Source organism: Rhinichthys klamathensis, unplaced genomic scaffold (assembly GCF_029890125.1).
Source record: "Rhinichthys klamathensis goyatoka isolate OS25496 unplaced genomic scaffold, OSU_Roscu_1.1 h1tg000042l_1, whole genome shotgun sequence".
NCBI classification, from domain to species: Eukaryota; Metazoa; Chordata; class Actinopteri; order Cypriniformes; family Leuciscidae; genus Rhinichthys; species Rhinichthys klamathensis.
In genome coordinates, this window is record NW_026606589.1 from 4,723,155 (window position 1) to 4,746,185 (window position 23,031).

The window sequence follows — 23,031 nt, forward strand, 5'->3', positions numbered from 1 at the left end:
ATGTAAAAATTCATTCTTTTTTAAGTGGAAGCAACTATTTACAGACACAAATATCTTATCAAATCATTAGCAACAACAATACAAACCACCTAAATCACATTACAACTTATAACACAGCATTTATGGCCTTCACCTGAACAGAAAAAGTGTCAAAAACACAGAGCACGTCACGTGATGCATCTGAATCTGACAACGTGATTCGTTCAGAATCTGAACGAATCACGTTGTCAGAAATTGACATCAGCCAATGAGATTTCGGTTTTAGAGTTAAATGCCCATTGTACTTTCACGATTGGTGGCTGATAAAAAGGAAATGACCATATTTGGATCCGACAACAATGTGCAAGAGACGAGAGAGAGCTTTCCAACGGTGTATGTGATGACAGGGTGCAGATCGCGATCGCAGAGCAGCATGTTGATTTAGAACGACAACTTTTTGTTGAATTTAGGAGAAATCTACAGACGCAAACAAAGTGTAGTAAAATAAAGACCCAAATGTGTATTTTGGAAATGTTTTCACCACAAGTCTGAAAGAAGACATGTTATTGAAGACAAATAGCCCAAAATCTCAAAATTGACCAGTGAAAAAAAAACACGATGTTTTTGCCTGCCGTGTCTCGCCTTAAAACAGTTCCATATCAATATTTTAACGAATAGTAGGCTAAATAGCCTTAAATAATGCATAATGTTTGTGTTAATCGTGTCTTAAAAGATGAGACTTGGATTTGTTAGCCTACTTCACAAATGAGCTTGTGCTTAAACTTTAATCTAGGACATCGAACATCACAAAAGCCACCTCTCTTCTTCTCCCCTCTCCCCGGGCTTGAGTAAAATAATAATAATGTGGTTACAAGGTGAGTTTAATTTAAACTACTTTATTAAATAACTCTACTAACAGTAGCTGCTGTTCAGTTTTGCATACTGCTGCACTCCATCTACTCTGTTCAGAACTTCTTCCTCTCTTCATTAAAGCTCCAGTTTGGTTGATATCACAAAAAAGCAAAAGTCACTTAAATAAGCATTATAAAAAACAGACATATAGCCAAACTGTACCAGGGGAACAAATGTAAACAATATAAAGTAGTATTATCATACCCAATATAGGCAGGACATGTCATTTATTATAAACAAAATAGTTCAATATAAAATATTTAGATATTAGCCTATAAATTGATTGGATGAAGTTAAACAATAACATTAGGTTGAAAAGTAATAATTCAACAAAATGTCAATTACAGTTTAATTACACCTATGAGTTGTATTCAATACCAATCAATTGCTGCAGGATTTCTTGGAAGGGGGGTTCAAGGACAATAATAATAATAACAAAATCAAAAACAAGTTAAAAAATTAAAATTGAATTGTGAGATTCCAAAAGATTCCCAACCCTAATATACATAAACATATTAACACAGGAATGGTTATTCAATGTAACTGCTAAACACATCTAAAACAAATGTGTCATCCCACCTCTTAGACAAACAAGTCTGTAGCACATGGGGTAACTACCACTTCAAGAAATTTGATGGAGACATTTTCCACCTACCATCCACTTGTAATTATATCATGTGTGCAATGTGTGGGAGCACCTATGAGGATTTCAACATTCAGATGAGACGGAAAGTGATAAATGACCAACCAACTATCACTAACATCACAATGAAGTTGAACAGCACCGTGGTGGAGCTCACCAAAAACTCTGTCAGGATAGATGGATCACTGTAAGTAAAAGTTATTTATGAGGGTGAAAGTTACAGCAACTTTTTTGAAAGGCTGTGATTCAATGTGATCAATGTATGTTTTGTGTTAGGGTGACTCTACCCTTTCGCCACTCTGGTGTTCTTATTGATAAGAGTTCCTTTTACATCAAAGTCACTGCTAAGCTCGGACTAGTGGCCAAATGGAATGAGGATGACTCTTTCACAGTGAGTAGAACATCAATATGCAAAATTCCAGATGTTTAGCAAGAAAGAAGCTGTAATTGCTTATTTTCAGGTTGAACTGGACATGATGTACCAAAATAAGACCTGCGGTTTGTGTGGAGACTTCAATGGCATCCAGATACACAATGAGTTCATAAAATATGGTAACTAATGAATACATACATACTTATTTACTTACTTTATATATATATATATATATATACATATACATATACATATACATATACTGTATAGTTATACTCAAAACTTTCAGTTGTTTGCAAAGAACAAATCAAACAAAAGTAATTGAAAAAGCTAATCAAGAACTGTTTTAAATGGTTTCCTCAAATTCAACTGAAAATGCAACTTTAAGGACTTCTGCAGTCTCAAAATTATTCATCCCCTTCATGGCAAGCATCTTTAGTACTTAGAAGAACACTCTTTTGCTGTTATGACCAGCTGCAAACAAGACGTATAACCAGACACCAGCTTCTGGCAGCGTTTCTGAGGAATCTTAGCCCATTCCTCATGAGCAATGGCCTCCAGTTCAGTAATAATGGGTTTGCGTACAGTGCAACCGCCTTCTTAAAATCCCACCAGAGATTTTCTATGGGGTTCAAGTCAGGTGACTGTGATGGCCACTGTAGAATCTTCCAGGACTTCTTCTGCAATCAAGCCTTGGTGGAATTTGAGGTATGCTTGGGATCATTGCCCTGTTGGAAGGTTCAATGATTCCCATGCTTCAGCCTCCACACTGATGGCATGATGTTTTCTCCTAGTATTAGCCACCACCATGCTTAACTGTAGACAGAGTGTTCTTTTCAGCATATGTTTCATTCTTCTTCCTCCAGACATACAACTGATCCATATGGCCAACAATCTGCAGTTTTGTTTCATCGCTCCACAGAACAGAATCCCAAAACTTCGGTGGCATATTTACACTGAACAAAATTATAAACGCAACACTTTTGTTTTTGCCCCCATTTTTCATGAGCTGAACTCAAAGAGGCATATTTCTCTCTAATATTGTTCACAAATCTGTCTAAATTTGTGTTAGTGAGCACTTCTCCTTTGCCGAGATAATCCATCCAACTCACAGGTGTGGCATATCAAGATGCTGATTAGACAGTGTGATTATTGCACAGGTGTGCCTTAGGCTGGCCACAATAAAAGGCCACTCTAAAATGTGCAGTTTTAGATTTTTCGTAACTACTGTTCCTTTAACTTTGAACTTGCAAACTTTGTTTCCATCGGTGTTCATAGAAACATCTAGTGCCTTCGCTATCATTTTGTATCCTGTCCCTTTTTGTGAAGGGCGATAATATCTTCTCTTAGCTTTTTGGGCCATTCTTTTGACTTTTTTCTAACATGCAGTCAAACGTGACACTCAACAAACCTAGCCAGTTCAGATATTTCATGTGCTCTAGCTCAAGGACACCTGGTGCAACTAATTAAGCCCTTGATTAGTTGCATCATGTGTGCTTGAGACAACACCTGTTTTGCAGATTTTTATTTGTGCTATTGTGAGTGATTCTATTTAGGGAGTTAAATAATTTTGAAACTGCAGAAGTCATTAAAAATATAATTTTCAGTTCAATTTGGGGAAAAAAACATTTGTTGTTTTTGTTCATTGCAAACAGCTGAAAGTCTGTACATTTTGCCAGTAAACCTAAATTTTGCAATGGGGGTTGAATAATTTTGATTACAACTGTGTGTGTGTGTGTATGTGTGTATATATATATATATATATTCATTACAAAATAGTTGCATAACCTGATACTTAACTATGAGTTTTATACAAAACAACAAGCCTAAAATATGTTTTATATGCATAATTATATGAAACTCAGACAGATCTGTAAATGACTATGGACACTTCGTAAAGATGGATAGTTCAACAGAGAGTTGTATGGAACAGATCAGTTCAACAAAGGCATGCAAAAAAATGGTAAGTTCTTTGTGTGTGTGTCTTCACTTTTAGAAAACGTAATGTTTTTTTGTTACTTTATTTTTGTTTTGTTATTGTCTTTGTTCTTGCCATTTTTTCTTCCCCAATGGCAGCTTTATTAGCCATATATAGGAAAGTAATGAAACATGGCACACTGCAGTGTGACCCTATAGCACCAGATAAGAAAAAAAAAAAAAACATTTTATTCTGGTTATAATTGTTAACAATTTCAAGCAAAGCTAGATGCAATTTTATTATATTTAAACTTTGGCCGTTACACTGTCCACAGCATTTGAATGTGACATTAATGTTTTTTCTTTAAGTTTTTCCTACAAATCTGGTTAGTGGCTCAGATAATTTCCAGACCAAGCCACACAGAACAGAATTTCGATTTTTGCTGTTGTTTAGAACTTATGGCATTGCTATGGATGCTTGTTTCCGCCACTGAATAAAAAATCTAAAAGGTAATTGAGACTTTTTATCTTTTCATCTGACTTTTTTCTCTCAATTGCTAGTTTACAGTTCACAATTCTGACTTCTTTCTCAGAATTGCGTGATATAAACTCGCAATTGTCAAGTCAAGTCACCTTTATTTATATAGTGCTTTTTATAATACAGATTGTGTCAATGCAGCTTTACAGTGATAACAAGAAAATAATGCAACAAAGATAGTTTCAGCTGTATATAGCCTCTCTGGAGAAAACAGTGATGTCATTGTCTATGGTGTCATAGTGTCAATGCAGGCAGATCAATAATATTGTTGGGGGGGGGGTTGCAGTTCTCCTCTGGCGAACGAACGAACAGTGTATGATTATGATTTAGGCAGCATTACAGGTCAGAAGTCAGATTGGATAATTATCTAGTTCCATCTGGTTGAAGATCGGAGTCATCACGCCAGTATGGTGAGTTATAAAGTCAATAATGCATGGTAAAAAGTCACAATTGTGAGTTATAAAGTCAGAATTGTGAGATATAAATGGGGAATTGCGAGTTCAATTCTGAGGGAAAAAATACTTTAAAAAATACGAGTTAATGTAACTGGTCCTACTTGACCCGCTCTGAGCAGGATTCGAACCGGGGTCTCTAGAGTGAGAGGTGGGGACGCCAACAAGGATGACACAGCCACTAGATTGCCTCTTGAGGCCAGGGGAGTGAGCTTTACATGCACTGGCCTACGTCTGTTACACTCACCCCCCTAATCCTCACTCCCATCCGGGTCACGGCACTAAATGTACCAGTCCTACTTGACCCGTTCTGAGGCCAGGGGATTGGTTTACACACACAGCTCTTACTGGCTTACATCTGTTACATTTATACCTCAATTCTGACTTTATAATTCACAATTGCGAGTTTATATCTCACACTAGTGGCTTTATAACTCGCAATTGCAAGTTTATCTCACAATTCTGAATTTATATCTTGCAATTCTGACTTTATAATTCACAATTGCAAGTTTATATCTCACAATTCTAAGAAATAAGTCAGAATTATGAGATAAAAAGTTGCGCTTACCATTTTTATTTATTATTCTGTGGCAGACACAAGCTTACATACATTGCAAACGGAACGATAGTGACCCAAAACGAGTGCTGTATCTCAACTTGAAATTCAGTTATATTGCTAATGTGAAGCGCGTTATAAACAATTAGAGATATTCAAGACAGAGTTTTGTTTGAGAAACTTATTAAAACATAAACAAGATGATTTTGCATGTTTACCAATGAGCCTCCCATTCTCTTATTCATCCATCTTATCCAATGTTTAAAAATATTTTTTCTTGGTTATGTGAACGTTAGAGACAATAAGGGAATGTTTTATTTGAACATTTTGCAAACATTCTGGGAGTGTTACTTTTGAATGTTTTCTGAACCATCTGAAACAAGAAGTATGTAATAACATCTAAAAATGTTCATTGAAAGCATGAAATTGTGTTGTAGATAAGCACAATTGATCTCTATGAAGTTGAGCACCACTATTTCTGATACCCTGTCTTTACCAAATGCTTAGCCCAGGTGTTTATGTTGCTCATTATGTATTTCAAGATATCTTGCTTCATGCTTTTAGACATCAGTATGTGAGCAGCTGCTCTCAGGCCCATCTTTCAATAGCTGTAAGGACCTCGTACCCCTCGACTTATTCATCAAAGCCTGTGAATTGGACATGTGCTACTGCACCAACAGGACCAGATCCTTTTGTTTTTGCAGAACCATCTCGGAATACTCTCGCCAATGTAAACAGGCAGGTGGAACGCCTGACTCGTGGAGGACTCAGCAGTTCTGTGGTAAGTTAAAACTTTTCAGCAGTCTGTTCCAACTCTGTTTTAAGTTGAAGTGTGAATGGCAATAACATTATATATCTCTTCAGGTAAATCATGTCCATACCACAATATGGTGCACCAAGAATGTGGAAACCCTTGTAGTAACACTTGTTCAAACCCTGACAGAGGTCATATTTGTAAGGACCACTGTATCGATGGGTGTTTCTGTCCTGCAGGTATAATCTGATTTTAAATGTACAGTTGTCAGCTTTTACAATTTTTTCATGCAAATGCAAAATTATTTCCACATTAGGCAAATGGCAGCATGATATGTTTTGTTATAGGATACCTGTTTGATGACCTCACTGGTAGAGGCTGTATTGCCAAGAATCAGTGTCCCTGCATCCACAATGGAATAATATACAAACCTGGACAAACTTACAGAAGTAACTGTAAAGAATGGTGAATATATATTTTATGTATATATTGCACATCTTCACTACCTTCAGTTTTTTGTATCCTACTTTTGAATCCGTTCCGGATCGGAATGTTTCTTTTTGTTTTGGTCTGTGTGATCCCGCCCACTGCCAATTTACCCAATAGTATTCCGACAAACCTGGTTGCCAGTTGGTGTAAAAGACAGTGTATTACAGCGATGGATGGCAGGAAACGAACTGGTTCAGAGATCATAGATTCTATCCGACCTTAAAAAAACTCAGCATCCAACATAAAAGCTCAATGACCAGAGGAATATTAAAATGCGGATAAATACATGTGTTTGAGAGATGGAAACAGCTTAAAGCCCAGAAAGACTTTAAAACAAAATGCTGATTTGGCTAATTTTGTCTTGATAGGTAAGCATTGAGCTTCTGCTAATGTTAGCTATGTTAACGGTGATAACAAAATCATTGACTACTTTTACATGCACCCTTATAATGTGATTATAACGAGATTTAGGCAATTTTGAAATAAAATTTTACCTCATGTAAGCGCAATACTTCGATCAAATTGATTTAAGCTCAAAATCTTAGTCATCATACTAGTAGTAAAATATGTGGCTATTTTATTCATAAAACAGACATATAAACACTTTAAATCACAATAGGAATGGGAGAAACTAAGTTTTTTGAAACTTTGAATAATTTAAACCAATTGACCTATCGGTAAGCCCCTCCCCTCGAACGCAGATGAGCCAATGGCAGTTGAGTATCAGTTGCACGGGGACCGGAACTCGAAAATTTTTAGGTTTCAGTGCCATAGAGAATCATTGGAAGATCCGAAGCTCTTATCGGTTTGATGATGTTTATGCTACAAAAATGGTAAAACGATGTGCCTGGGGTACTTGTGTAACCCCTCACCCAGGTCCTACTCGCCCCGCTCTGCACGGGCCTTGAACCCGGGTCTCCAGCGCTCTAACGAGGAGGATAAAGACTGTACCCTCCATTACACTCCCCCCCCAAACCTCACTCCCACCTGGGTCACGGCACCAATATAACCAATGTAGGAGGCTAAAGACTGCAGCCTCTAGCGTCAGTCGCTAGAGCGCCTCTTGAGATCAGAGGAGTGAGGTTTACTCGCACAGCAACAACTAGCTGGCCTCCGTTACACTTGTAACACTGATTCCAGGTATCCTGAGATGATTGGCAATGGAATTTATTTTATTCCATTTCCTAAACCCATACAAGACAGAGCAAAATGTCTGCTTTCGATGTGGGCGCAGTAACCTGGTTCCCTAAGGATTCAACCCCAATCCCAAGTGAAGACGAATACGTTCATTTTCTGGTTGTCATATTCTCCTAAGTTACAATTAAAGTTAGTGAGTTCATGCTAACGTACAAACCTAAATATCTAACTGTTCTCACGTCATGTACAGACTGGTCTACAATTCAGTGCTTCTTCATATTAAACTGATTAAATGTACATTAATTTAATCTTACCCTGCGGTATATGAACAGTGTTGATCCTGGATGTTGTCATCTGTTATCATGACGACCATAACATGAGGCTTCTCCCGCTTGCATTGTGATCTGTAAACCCTCGCTTCCAAATGAATCATGTTACCCACCATATTTATTTTAGAATCTTTTATATTTCCCTTTATGGCATATTTAAGTCCCACATGATTGCTCCTCGACGAGAGGTGGTCCTTCTGTGTCCAAAATTTATCAAAAACATTTTTCACACTGACAGCTGTCATTGAATGACAGTTAACAACTCCATTTGTTTGTCCGAGTTCGCAACAGTAACTAAGGGGGATGGGGCTTACCGATCCCTGTTACTGTTTCGGAGCTCTCAAAATGCCACATGCTGGTGTCCCCTGCAGGCCAGAACATCATTAATACAGTGAAAACCTAGCCCAAACATGCATAAAAACACCTTTTACAAACCAACTGCAATTTTTTTTCCGAAGTCCTATTACATGCAATTAACAAATCATGATACTATTAAATATGAAGTGTCTTTATAATGTGTTATTTTTTTTAATTGTAGGGTTTGTTTTGTTTGTTTTACGGAAAGCTTGGTTAATCAGAACAATAAGATACGTTTAACTACAACTCTTCTTTTATATTACCGGTATGCATATGCATCATTAAATGTCAACATCATTACAACAAACAACAACAAACTTATTAAATTGATCCGAGATCAGGTAAAAAATCATATGTAGACACTGGTTTATGGGTTCACAGAGATCACCTCTAGCAGCAAACCATTGAAATTTTGTAACATTTCGAGGCAGTTGTTGGCGTTATGGCAGTACTCCAAGCATACAAATCCGATCTGCTGAGAGACTTAGACCAGGGTCAGGGTCTCTTCCCTGACTCGGTGACCGAGTTGCGCGGCACTACAGACCTGGCGCTCTAGGCCACCAAGCCCGGAAGTTAGATGCAGCGTACCTGTAACGGTGACCGTTTCAGAGGAATGAGAGTGGGATCCAGATGCAGCAAGCATTTATTCAAACAAACATAATAAAATTAAATCCAGGCAAAACTGATAAATGCAGACACAGGCAAGGCGGGCAAGCAAAACTGACAACAAGTGCACACATAACATCCATAGACAAAGAACACCAGACAAAGAACATGAGAAACACTTGGGTATATATACACTCAAGGGGAGATTGGCGAACAAGACACACCTGGGAACAATCATGAACTAATCAACAAGAAAAACTACAAAGGACTACAAAACATTGCACAGAACAGGAAATAACATTAACCCTCTGGGGTCTAAGGTGTTTTTGGGGTCCTTGAGATGCTTTGACATACTCTGACATTTGTGCTTTTTTCAGCTGCTTATAAACAAATTACTGGCAAAGGTGTAATTACACTCTATTAAGCACAAACAGGGCTACCATAATATGTGAGCAACATGTATGTACATGTTTGTATTTTTGAGAGAATATTGTTTATGCGTGGTTATTGAAAAAACTAAAACTTAAAGTTTCTGAAATAAGGCCACAAAACACATACTAAATATGTGTCCACAAGACTTTTGACTAATGGATGTTGTCGCCTAGAGTTTTTTCTTCAAAATGATCTGAAAATCATCCTGCCTAATTATTCACATAAAACAATAGATTGGTTTAAATTTAAAAATGACACTTTTTGTTTGGAAAGGCAATATGCGCATGTGACCTGCTGTGATTCACACCTGAGAAGACAATGGGCCCGCATAATGAGCGCATAATGGGGCTGCATACTAATGAGCCTTTCATTCAAGGTGTGTCACTGAGCCACAAGAATGCAATGACAATATATATATATATATATATATATATATATATATATATATAGGCCTATATAATACAAAATTGGTTCACAGTTCCAATTATTTATTTATTTTTCAAATTGTGCTTGCAAATTGTATAATATCAAATGTAAACATTTCTAGTAATTGTGCAGTTAATTCTCATACTGTATTTACAGAAAGTTTGGGAATATATCCCAAATGTGTCACTAATAAAACACAATACAAATAATTTAAAGAGGAGGCTTATATTGAGCTTTTAAGATTTACCTAAGATTTATTTATATGTACATATATTTTTTGCTATTTTAATAAAAAGGTTACAATTACAACAACAATTAAAAATTTTACTATATTTCAAATGTAATCTTTCTTTGTATAAACTAAAGTATACATTTTATCATGCATATTTCACAGTTGCGGATTAATTAGTTTGAATAGCCTAAAATCGAACAAACACTATAATAACATCTTAGCAAACAAGCTTATTTGATGTGGCAGTATTTTACAGTAAAAACGACATCTTGTCTTTCATGTAACATATCGTTTTTATGATTAGGGCATATAAATGTTAATTTGCAGTTTAATACGTTGCTTATACAAAAATATTTTATTTCAACATATTTCAGTAGATTTTTACTCATCTCAGTATTGGAATATAGTTAGGTAAAAGCTGTTCATTCATTCACACACAAAAATGCGATTCATATTCAAACAGTCTTTTTGTTTACAGACACTATTTCATATCGCAATTAGAACAAAGCACTTGAAAATAAAGAATGTACCTATTCCTCAGCTGGATCCGTTCCTCCTCAAAATGAAACTACCTGCACTTCTGAGGTAATTTTTTGCAGGATTATTATTAAGATAGTATTATTCCTCACAGCGTAGTAAATATGAGTCTCTTTCGGTGGGTTATCCAGCTGATGTGTGGGCGTGGATCGCCTCAGAGCATTTGTGTTTGAATAGAGCGCGCGCTCCGTGGGCGTGGTCAAATTAACTTTAATGACCTGAGAGAGAACGACTATCATCTCTCTCTTTTCGTACAGATTACATAAAATGAGAAAATTTGTTTTTTATATAAATTACTTCATTTAAAAGAAGAGAATTTCAGCTTCATAAAGAGAAATCTCTCGTGTCTCTGTGACAAGTATTTACTTAGTTACAGTTGAGTTTTCGGAAGTGTTTCAGAATGGACTTCACTGACAGAGAGAAGGCAGAACGCGCATCATGTTTATTGTTTTTTATTTGACAAAAAGCAGAACACTTTGTTTTTATTGTGAGTATACACAAAAAAAAATAGACACTTAACAGGATCGAAAGATGTATAACACTTATATGTAAGATCAAAATCAGCAGAGTATTTTGAGTCTCTTTTGCACTTATAAGAAAAAAAGTGAGCTGGTATCACCGGCGATACCGCCGACCCCAGAGGGTTTTAAAAGTCCACACAAGACAAGGGGAACACAAGACAGGAATCATGACAGTACCGATAAGCAATAGAGCGAGGCTGAATAAATGGGGATTTAAAGGAACTGCTGTGATGAGTTTCCCAACTGGATTGGTGGCCTGCCTGAACTAACATGAAGCTCAATTTTGCAAATATCATACCAGTTACACTGCTTTGGAATTTGCAGTGTTGATACTAATTTTACCCTTTCATTCTCTAACACACTTGTATGCATTTTTATATATTACATTTTTTATATGCTCTTATCTTATGAGTTTTTTTTCCAAGCTTGTCTGTTTTCTATTTGTACAATCTGCTCATGCCAACCAGGGTTAGATTTAGGGGTGGACCTTCATGGTGACGTTTTACGTGCAAAGTAAAGTTTAAAATAAAGAATGATAAGTTGGATCATATACATTCATATGAAATCACCAACTTGTATAATACTAAGGAATACTTACATCAAGACTTATCTGTATGTGCAGTACCTGTAAAGGTAGGAGATGGCAATGTACCACAAACCTGTGCCATGGAACCTGCACAGTTTATGGAGATGGCCATTTCATTACATTTGATGGGAAAAGATACACTTTTGATGGAGACTGCGAATACACATTAATCAGAGTAAGTACGCAATAAATCTACACAAAACACAATACACTTTGGTTTCATTTGCTTACAATAAAATTCATAAAATAATAATTAATAACCATCATACTAAATATATCTGCAATTGAACTGTTGGTGCAACTATTGAAACTGAATGACAGACCCCAAGCTTAGTCCAGGGATTTGCCAAATGTTATTAATAAAACTAACTGTAAGAAAAAAAAAGATAATCAGTATTAATATAAATACAGAGACAAATTTGTGTGATTTATACAGGATTATTGTGGTCGTACCAATGCCAGTGCTACTTTCAGTGTTCTCACCGAAAACATACCATGTGGAACTACTGGCACCACTTGCTCTAAGGCTGTCAGAGTCTTCCTTGGGGTGAGAGTCCTTGGATTTCTACAGTTATATTTCTGTTTTGTTAATACATATATTTATGAACAGATCACATGTGGCTGATAAATAAACATATTTTACTCTTTTAGAACAAGGAGATTAAATTGACAGATGCGGGTTATCAGATTATTCATAGAGATGAGGGGGAGGACATTCCTTATCAAATTTGGATAAGAGGAATTTACATGGTCATTGAGGCAAACAATGGTCTAATTGTCATGTGGGACCAAAGGACAAATATCTTCATCAAACTCAGTCCGAATTTTAAGGTGAGAAATAAATTTAGAGTCAATGACTGAATAACTGAATAACTGCCTACAGAATAATAGACTACAGTACAAAAATATATATGCCTCAGAGATTACAGTTTATTGTTAGATTTAGCTGTCTTGAAAAGTTATTGGATGTTTTTGATATACAGTATGTGTTAGTTAATATGCATTTTGTTCCATCACAGGGTACTGTTTGTGGTCTTTGTGGGAACTATGATGGGAACGCAAACAACGAATTCATGTTGAGAAGTCAGGAGGTGGTAATTGAACCCTTGGACTTTGGAAATGATTGGAAAGAGTCCTCTAGCTGTCCTGTTGCTATGGAAATTAGAAATCCCTGCTCAAGTAACCCTTACAGGGAATCATGGGCTCAGAAACAATGTAGTATCATTACAAGTCAAGTTTTTACAACATGTCATTCTCAAGTAAGTTAACAGCATAGTGAGCTTGTACAAAACCCATTTGTTTTTGTATAGATAATCAAAGTATATTTGTCTCATTAAGGTGGATCCCAGTCATTTTTATAATGCTTGTGTGAGAGACTCATGTGCTTGTGATAGCGGTGGAGATCGTGACTGTTTGTGTGCTGCTATAGCAGCCTATGCACAAGCCTGTAATGAGGCTGGAACCTGTATTGCGTGGAGAACCCCTAAAATATGCCGTGAGTCACTGATCATTTTCTCAGTTTAATTTGATTCACTGAAAACAAATTACATATAAGAGACCAGCACAAAATATTTTCCTTTTCTTTTCTTTTTTTTCTTACAGCATTGTTCTGTGATTATTACAACCCTTTGGATGAATGCGAGTGGCATTACAAACCTTGTGGAGCTCCCTGTATGCAAACCTGCAGAAATCCAACTGGGCAGTGCTCAAGCCAGATACTAGCACTTGAAGGTAAATATTTAAATCCAAAAAGGTATGTTGGGGTTCAGACAGATAATAGCAACAGTGATGGATATTGTTGTGTAGGACTAGGATTGTCACGAACAACAGATATTCTCTACATAATTATATAGGACAAAAGAATTCACAATAATGATATTGTTCTAGCTATAAATATTTTAAGGAAAAACAGAAAGAACACTATTAGTCAAATTAATTTTTGTTCATAACGTTTGCATGTAGCAAATCCAATAAAGAGAGATACCCAGCAAACACAGAACGTTGGCACAATGTAACCAACCTTCTAACAACTTTTAAACAACATGGTTGCTGTAACTACGTTGTGTGGTGAAGGTTGTTACGGCATTGACACTATGTTGACATTTAATCACCGTTCAGGGCCATTGCTTAAGGTTGTGCGTAGGGTGTCTGGACGACCACTGGACGACATGTAACCTACTCGTCACTGCCCTGAAGCGCGAAAATCAGCCTTTTAAATTTAACAAGGATATGTGAATATTGCGTTTTATTTACCTCAGCTAAATAAGATACGTAATTATTCAAACACAACCTACACTTAATTTTCTAATTTGACTAATGTAGCCTCGCTCAAACTGTTTAGTTTTTCATTTGATTTGTCTGCATTTAGTCTCATTCGTTTCTTTGCTCCTCTGGATTTGTTGATGTTTCCTGGACTCATTCCAGTTACTGACCTTTATCAACGGGCTTTCGACTACACTCCCCTGTCAGCCATGTACAGAACCCGGTTTTGTTCATTAAAAGTTCTGATCTTTGCTTTTTATTTTTTATTTATTATGTTTAAAAGAAATGTGTATATTCATTTATTTAGTGTTTTTTTTTCAAATGTCTGACTTTTGCAAGTGCAATTTGATTACCATATGCAGTTTTAATAAAGTTGAATTAACGTAATTAACCTTCTGTCATTGTTACTCTTCAAAGTGTACAGTTGCAGGTGTTGATTATAATTAGGCTAATTTACTGATAGCCCCATTAATAATAAGGATAAACATAATATAATTATAAAAATATAAATCTAACATCTGACTAACTAAAAATTAACCTCAAAACATAAAATGCTATATGGGGGATATCTATATCTAGAATAAAAAAAAATTGGTAACACTTTATTTCGATAGTCCACTTTAGACATTCTACTAACTATAGGTAACTTTGCAGCTACATGTCAACTAACTGTCATTAGAGGATTACTAGACGGGTTGCTTAATATCGGCTAACACTATATTGTGTTGGTCCCCCAACAGACATTCTACTGACTATAAGTAACTTGGCAACTACAAGTCAACTTGTTCTCCTAACCTGAACCCTAATACCTAACCATAACCTAACAGTCTACTACAGCCTACTAATACTCTAATGAGAGTTAGTTGACATGTAGTTAAAAATTACTTATAGTTAGTAGAATGTCTTAAAGTGGACTATCGAAATAAAGTGTAACCAAAAATTAAATGTCAGAACGTCGTCTCTCAGTTGCTGAATGTTGCGCAACAACGTTGCTACAGCCCTGTCGCGTCTTACAATTCTACGTTGTTACAATGTTGCGAACACATAGACAGCGACGTTGCCATAGCAGAAATGCAACGTGCCACAGACGTTGCCACAATGTAAATGTGTTTGCTGGGTGACGCAGAATGATGATGAAACACGAGATTAAATAAACAAAAAAGTGAGAATATAATGGGTTACTTGACTGTAACCCTGTCCCTGTTTCCTAAAAAAGTGGGAACGAGATGCTGCGCTGACAGCGCTATGGGGAAACATCTTTGTTTGACCAGTTGTGAAGTATGTGTGGCAAACACACTGCTTTTACTCTCTGGGGTCTGAGGTGTTTTCTGGGCCCTGGAGGTGTTCTGACATGTCCTGACATTTATACTTATTTCTGTTACTTGTAACATTTTCATGGCTAAAGTCTGATTACGCTGTATTCAGCACAAAGTCTGCTACAATAATATGTGAGCAGCATGTATGTAAAAGTTTGTAGTTTTGAGAAAATGACGTTCATGTGTGGTGTGTGAAAAACAAAAACAATTAAGTCACTGAAAAAAGGCCATAAAACCCATACTGATTATTTGTTCACAAGACTTTTGAAAACGGAATCACGTAGCCTATTTTATTTGCTTTAAAACTATGTGAAAATCATCCTGCCCACTCAATCACATAAAACAATATATTGATAAAAAATTTGTAAGATTTTTTTTGTGTAAGAAAGCTGTATGCAAAGAGGGCATGAATGATTATGAATATTGATGTGTTTCCCCTCCCCTGGCAGAACGCGCATTATGTTTGTTTTTGTTTTTTTTACGAGAATCTCAACATTTTGTTTTTATTATGGGTGTACACAAATAAAAGTAGACATTTAACAGTTTTGAATAATATATAACACTTATATGTATGATAAAAATCGACTGAGTTATTTGAGTCTCTTTTGCACTGATAAGAAAAAAAGCGAGTCTATCACGCCAGCCCCACGGCCGACCCCTGGGGTATAAATAACCGCTGATGATGACATCATTGTGTAACGAGGTTAGATGTTTTAGGAAGAAGGAGGCGAGAACCGGCGATCATTCAACAATTTTAATAATAAATAAATAAACACGAAAGTAAAGACGGCAGTCCCTCACGGTCGACTGCCGCCACACACAATAAAACAAAACATTAAATAAAATAGTCCAGGCCTGGCCGCTCTCAATCTCCACTGTCGTCACTCCTCCTTTTATGCTTCCGCTTCCGTTAAGTTTCTCTCGTACTGGTGTAGTGCACGACTGGATGCACGGTCGATAACGCCACTTTAGGAAGATAGTCAGGGTGAGGGTGCAAAATAGCTTTGACCAGTCTAGGGGCAGAGTCTAAGCAGGATGGCGAAATTGACAGGGCCTGCAAATCCCCAATTATCTTTAGTTAAGTAATGGCCATGAAATAAACCATCTTTAGAGTCATAAGCTTGTCAAGCGCTGTCTCTAGTGGTTCAAAAAGGGGTCTCAACTAGCCCCTCAAGGACTATGGCCAAGTCCCATGAGGGGATCTTTGCTCTAATGCCTCAGCTAAATCTGGGCCCTGGTTGACACAAATCCTGGTTGACCAACAAGGCGCCATCAATATGAGACAGGACCCTTGTTGATGGACCTTGGCCAGGAGTCCCGGCAGCAGACCAATAGATGGAAATTCATAAAGACACAGTCTTGGCCACGCATGGACCATGGCATCCAGCCCAAGGGGGCTGGGTAATTCAAAGAGAAGTAGAGGGGAAGCAGGTTTTCTTGTGAAGCGAAAAGGTCTACTTCTACTTCATAAAATATTCCCAAATCTGTTTGACTACCTAAGGGTGACGTTTCCATTCCCTGTGTGTCACAGCCTGACAGAAAGTCTGCTCCCACATTGAAATGCCCAGGGGTGTAAATCGCCCTGAGGGACAGGAACATGTCCTGAGTCCAAAGCAGAACCTGCTGCGCTATCCTGTTCAGATTTATGTAGGCAACTACCATAGTGTTGTCCACCCGCACTAGGATATGGTAGCCCCTTAACTTTTGGAGGAAGTACTTTAGGGTCAGACATACAGCCATCAATTCGTGGTAATTGATGTGCCAATCGAGACGATGACCTCTCCAGATCCCTTGGGCTGGACGTCCATCTGCGACCGCACCTCAGCCCATGCGGGAAGCGTCTAACGTTAGCATCTTGCAACGACAATACATGGCTAGAGTAGGACCCAAGGTGAGGAATCGGGGTCTGAGCCACATAGAAAGGGTACGAAGCCCGCAGCATGTAGCCCTTACCATAAACATGAATTTTAGAAAGTGCACGAAGCACTCAGCATGTGTGCTTACCATAAACATGGATTTTAGAAAGGGCACATGAAAATGTCAATTTCATCTTAATTCTATTGTTCAACCAAACGGTCTATGTGTACACTGTGTATTCTGCCAGAAATGTCACCCCCTTGCCCTTAAATATTTTTTGGCCAAAGAAGCTTGAGAAATTTTCATTGTCAGTATTTTCCTGTTGAGATATTTTCATTGTCAGTATTGTCCTGTGCTAGCAAGAAATACTCTCTTTTTTTCACATACAGAATATGGTAAGAAAATTGTCACGACGCGCACACTAAAGGTTAGATCCAAGTGCAGTGGTTTTATTGAGGTAATCCAAAATCGTAATCAGCCAGGCAAAGGGTCAAAATCCATATAACAGTCCAAAAAACAAGAAACAAAACATGACAAGAACTCTGCGGTGCGAATGACATTAAAGGGTTAGTTCACCCAAAAATGAAAATTAAGTCATTAATTACTCACCCCCATGCTGTACCAACCCCGTAAGACCTTCGTTCATCTTCGGAACACAAATGAAGATATTTTTGATTAAATCTGAGAGGTGGATCACTGCTACATAGGCTGCCTAAGGGAATGAAACATGACGGCCCAGAAAGTCATTAAAGAAAATGTTTAAATATTCCATGTGCCTACAGTGGCTCAACTATAAGTTTATCAAGCGACGAGACTACTTTTCTCAGTTCTCGCGCATGCGTCGTGGAAATCTCTTGAACTCTCGTCTCAGGCCCACAAGGAAGTAATGGAATAGTCGAATAAAGTCGTTATTTATGGGGTTTTTTCGCACAAAAAGTATTCTCGTCGCTTGATAAACTTATAGTTGAGCCACTGTAGGCACATGGAATATTTAAACATTTTCTTTAATGACTTTCTGGGACGTCAAGTTTCATTCCCTTAGGCAGCCTATGTAGCAGTGATCCACCTCTCAGATTTAATAAAAAATATCTTCATTTGTGTTCCGAAGATGAACGAAGGTCTTACGGGGTTGGTACAGCATGGGGGTGAGTAATTAATGACTTAATTTTCATTTTTGGGTGAACTAACCCTTTAAACAAGGAGTCGATGACAATCACAGAAACAAACAGGGTATATACACACAGATACTAACAAGGTGATGGGAAACAGCTGTGTGCAATAATCAATGAGTGACAAAACAGGATGATGGGAAATGTAGTCTGAGTGAAGGACACCGTGGTGGAAGAGGACCTCTGGTGGATCCCCAGGGAAACACAAACCAGACACTGTGACAAAAATAAAGCATATTAGCCTAGGTTGTCTTATTTTAGAAAATTGCTGCTATGGGCGGCTTCTCATGCAGCAAATTTAAATTTAAAGTATATATAATTTATAATATATAAAAATAATTTGGGGCCCGATCAGCCTTACAGTGCCCGTGCCTAGCAATCTATGTCACATAGAGGTAACATAATTAATTCTCTGTTTTGTATTTTTTTGCACATTTTTCCTTATTTTATAAGGTTGTTACCCCAAATGTCCCTCTGGACATCCTTACTTTGATGAGGATACAATGAAATGTGTTAAAAGTGAGCAATGTGGCTGCTATGATAAACAGGGGAAACATTACAGCAATCATGAGAGAGTTCCTTCAACAGAAAACTGTCAAAAATGGTATGCTTTCATTTCATGTCAAGAATTTCAGCCCACTGTCATACAATATAGTTTTAATTTTAAAATGGTTTATTCTATAGCTATTGCGATTCCATGGAGATCAACTGCAAATACAATGCAACAGGTAAGAAAAAAATATTTACACCTCTGGTTTCTTCTATCTTTAATTAGGCACTTTACTGGTTAAGTAAATGACTTTATTCCCAAATTTGCAGCTTGCACCTGCATATTCAAAGGGAAAAAATATCCATATGGTGATACAATATACAATACTACAGATGGACTTGGCAGCTGCATGACAGCTGTCTGTGAAGAACATGGAATAATTAAAAAAGATTCATACACTTGTCAAACATCTCATCCAACAACAACCTATAGTTCAACTCCTATATTTGACTTCTCCAGTAAAACAACAGGTAACTATTATACTACTATCTTCTCAAGTGCAAAAAGTTTAGTCTTTATAGTTATGTCTCCCTGAGTTAAAGGGTTAGTTCACCCAAAAATGAAAATTCTGTCAGTAATTACTCACCCTCATGTCCAACCCCGTAATACTTTTGTTCATCTTCGAAACACAAATTAAGATATTTTTGATTAAATCTGAGTGCTGTCTCACTCCTCCATAGGCTTCTATGTAATTGAAACTTGCCGGCCCATAAAGTTAGTAAAGACATTGTTAAAATAGTCCAAGTGACTACAGTGGCTCAAACATAAGTTTATCAAGCGATGAGAATACGATGAGAAGCGATTTAAACGAATAACTATTAATTTTCTTCTGTGTGGGCCTCTGAGTGAGTTCACGTAGTGTAACAGCATAGCGCTTCTGGGTTGTACCTCAGAACGTAGGCTCACTATTGGCCGACGCTGGTCATGTGTGTGATGCGTGTGATGCTGGCCAAAAGTGAGCCTACGTTTTGACAGTAAAATGGTCAAATGGTTCCTTAAAATGTACCGTACAGTTTACCATCCACGGTGTTTGTGAGTCATTCACCAATCATGAGGCTTGAGAAAGCAGATGCTGCATCACTGCTTGCAATTCATTGCAGCAAACGGCTTAATGATTGTTAAAGTGTCATAAAGTGTAATTGTTTTAATCATCTTTGTATAATAAAGTGTTCTTATTACATTAAATATTTTAATTTTGAATATATTATTGCAGAGACAACTGTTCCAGCCAAATACACTGTGGAAACTTTTCCAACAAAGACCTTATTTTCATTCAGTACATCCACCACTACTACAAGCATATCTACAACTCCAAAAACAACAACTTCTACTTCTACACCTTCACCAAGTTTGTCAATTAGCACGCCTATACCACCAACAGTTCAAAAATCCTACACTGTTACTAGCAAATCAACACCTCTGTCAACAAAAGCATTTACTACAAGTGCCTCAACAGCTTCTCCAACATCCACAACATTGAAAACAACCACTCTTACTCCTAACCCTGGATGTATTTGCCATTGGTCAGATTGGAACGACTTTGGTACCCCAACAACAGGTCCTGGAGGTGGTGAAGTCGTACCTATTGAAAGAATAACTATTACCTCTCCTAGGATATGTTCAGCACTAAAGGAAGTAGAATGCCGTGCAAAACGTTATCCTGGAGTTCCTCTTTCACAGCTTGGCCAGGTTGTGAAATGCAATATGAAAGATGGACTAGTTTGCTTGAACAAACACCAAGGCCTTGCACAGCAATGCTATGACTATGAGATTAGAGCATTCTGTTGTGATGAAAACTGTGGCAACAACACAACACAGTCCTTAAGTACAGCTGCTACAACAATGTCAACAACAAGCATACATCTACCACCAAATATGACATCAGCAGGTTTCCCTGCTGTTACAAGCATCACAAAGGATTATTCAACAAATTCTGCTGGTACACCTTCACCAACATTTTCAAACAGCATGCCTACACCACCAACTATAACATCAACAAGCAATATTTCATTCACAAGAATAAGCATATCAACAACTACAGCACCAACTTCCACAATGATTTCTGCCATGCCTTCAGTTTCTTCAACAAGCAGATTTACACCAAAAGTTACTACACCAACAGTCCAGAGTTCCCCTACGGGTAAAAGCATACCCACAAATTCAAACATATCTACACCTTCACCAATGTTGTCAAATGGCATGACTACTTCACTAAATGAAACATCTTCAGTCCAGAATTCCTCCAGTATTACAAGCATGTCTACAACACAAACATCTACAACTCCATCAACAACTTCTCCAACATCCACAACATTGAAAACAAGCATCTCTACTCTTAGCCCTGGATGTAATTGTCATTGGTCAGATTGGAACGACTTTGATGGCCCAACAGCAGGTCTTGAAGGGGGTGAAATAGTACCAATTGAAAGAATAACTGACACCTCTCCTAGCATCTGCTCAGCACTAAAGGACATACAATGCCGTGCAAAACGTTATCCTGGAGTTCCTCTTACACAGCTTGGCCAGGTTGTGAAATGCAATACAAAAGATGGACTAGTTTGCTTGAACAAACACCAAGGTTTTGCACAGCAATGCTATAACTATGAGATTAGAGCACTGTGTTGTGATGAAAACTGTGGCAACATCACAACACAGTCCTTAAGTACAGCTGCTACAAAGATGTCACCAACAAGCATATATCTACCACCAAGTACAACATCAGCAGTCCAAAGTTCCTCCACAGTTACAAGCATACTAACAGATTCATCAACAACAATATCTGCTGGTTCACCTTCACCAACTTATTCAAACAGCATGCTTACACGACTAACTACGACATCAAAAAGCCAAATTTCCACCACAAGCATAAGCATATCAACAAATACAGCAGCAACTTCCACAATAATTTCTGCCAAACCTTCAATGTCTTCAACAAGCAGATTCACACTAATTGTTACTACATCAACAGTTCACAGTTCCACTATTGGTAAAAGCATACCCTCAACTCCAACAATGTCTACACCTCCACCAACGTTTTCAACTGGCATGACTACATCACTGAATGAAACATCTACAGTGAAGAATTTCTCCAGTATTACAAGCATGTCTACAACTCCAGCAATACAAACATCTACAACTCCATCAATGACTTCTCCAACACCCACAACATTGAAAACACGCATCCCTACTCTTAGCCCTGGATGTAATTGTCATTGGACAGATTGGAAGAACTTTGGTGGCCCAACAATAGGTTTTGAAGGTGGTGAAATAGTACCGATTGAAAGAATAACTGACACCTCTCTTAGCATCTGCACAGCACTAAAGGACGTTCAATGCCGTGCAAAACGTTATCCTGGAGTTCCTCTTACACAGCTTGGCCAGGTTGTGAAATGCAATACGAAAGATGGACTAGTTTGCTTGAACAAACACCAAGGCCTTGCACAGCAATGCTATAACTATGAGATAAGAGCATTGTGTTGTGATGAAAACTGTGGAAGCAGCACAACACAGTCCTTAAGTTCAGCTGCTACAACAATGTTATCAACAAGCATACATCTACCACCAAGTACAACATCAGCAGTCCAAAGTTCCTCCACAGTTACAAACATACTAACAGACTCCTCAACAACAATTTCTGCTAGTACACCTTCAAAAATATTCTCAAACAGCATGCCTACACCACCAACTATGACATTAACAAGCCATATTTCCACCACAAGCATAAGCATATCAACAACTACAGCAGCAACTTCCACAATACTTTTTACCAAACCTTCAATTTCTTCAACAAGCAGATTAACATTAAGTGTTACAACACCAACAGTTCATAGTTCCCATACTGGTAAAAGCATACCTACAACTCCAACAACAATGTCTACAGCTTCTCCAACATTTTCAACTTGCATGACTACACTGCCGACTGAAAAATCTTCAGTCCAGAATTCCTCTAATATTACAAATATGTCTACAACTCCAACATTACAAACATCTACAACTCCATCAATGACTTCTCCAACATCCACAACATTGAAAACAAGCAACCCTACTCTTAGCCCTGGATGTAATTGCAATTGGTCAGTTTGGAACGACTTTGGTGGCCCA

The 23,031-nt window shown here is 37.6% G+C and overlaps 1 protein-coding gene across 1 annotated transcript; it reads left to right on the plus strand.

Moving 5' to 3' along the window:
• The first annotated feature begins 841 nt into the window (after positions 1 to 841).
• On the plus strand, positions 842 to 21,269 carry LOC130082237 (mucin-5AC). The gene is given in 19 exon segments (XM_056247005.1): positions 842 to 854; positions 1,478 to 1,721; positions 1,811 to 1,925; positions 1,996 to 2,086; positions 4,194 to 4,210; positions 5,935 to 6,151; positions 6,235 to 6,363; positions 6,472 to 6,589; positions 7,490 to 7,560; positions 11,705 to 11,800; positions 11,803 to 11,951; positions 12,213 to 12,323; positions 12,428 to 12,607; positions 12,796 to 13,035; positions 13,115 to 13,271; positions 13,379 to 13,507; positions 18,834 to 18,974; positions 20,749 to 21,070; positions 21,161 to 21,269. Coding segments are annotated over 19 exon segments (2,649 nt in total).
• The last annotated feature ends 1,762 nt before the right edge of the window (positions 21,270 to 23,031 follow it).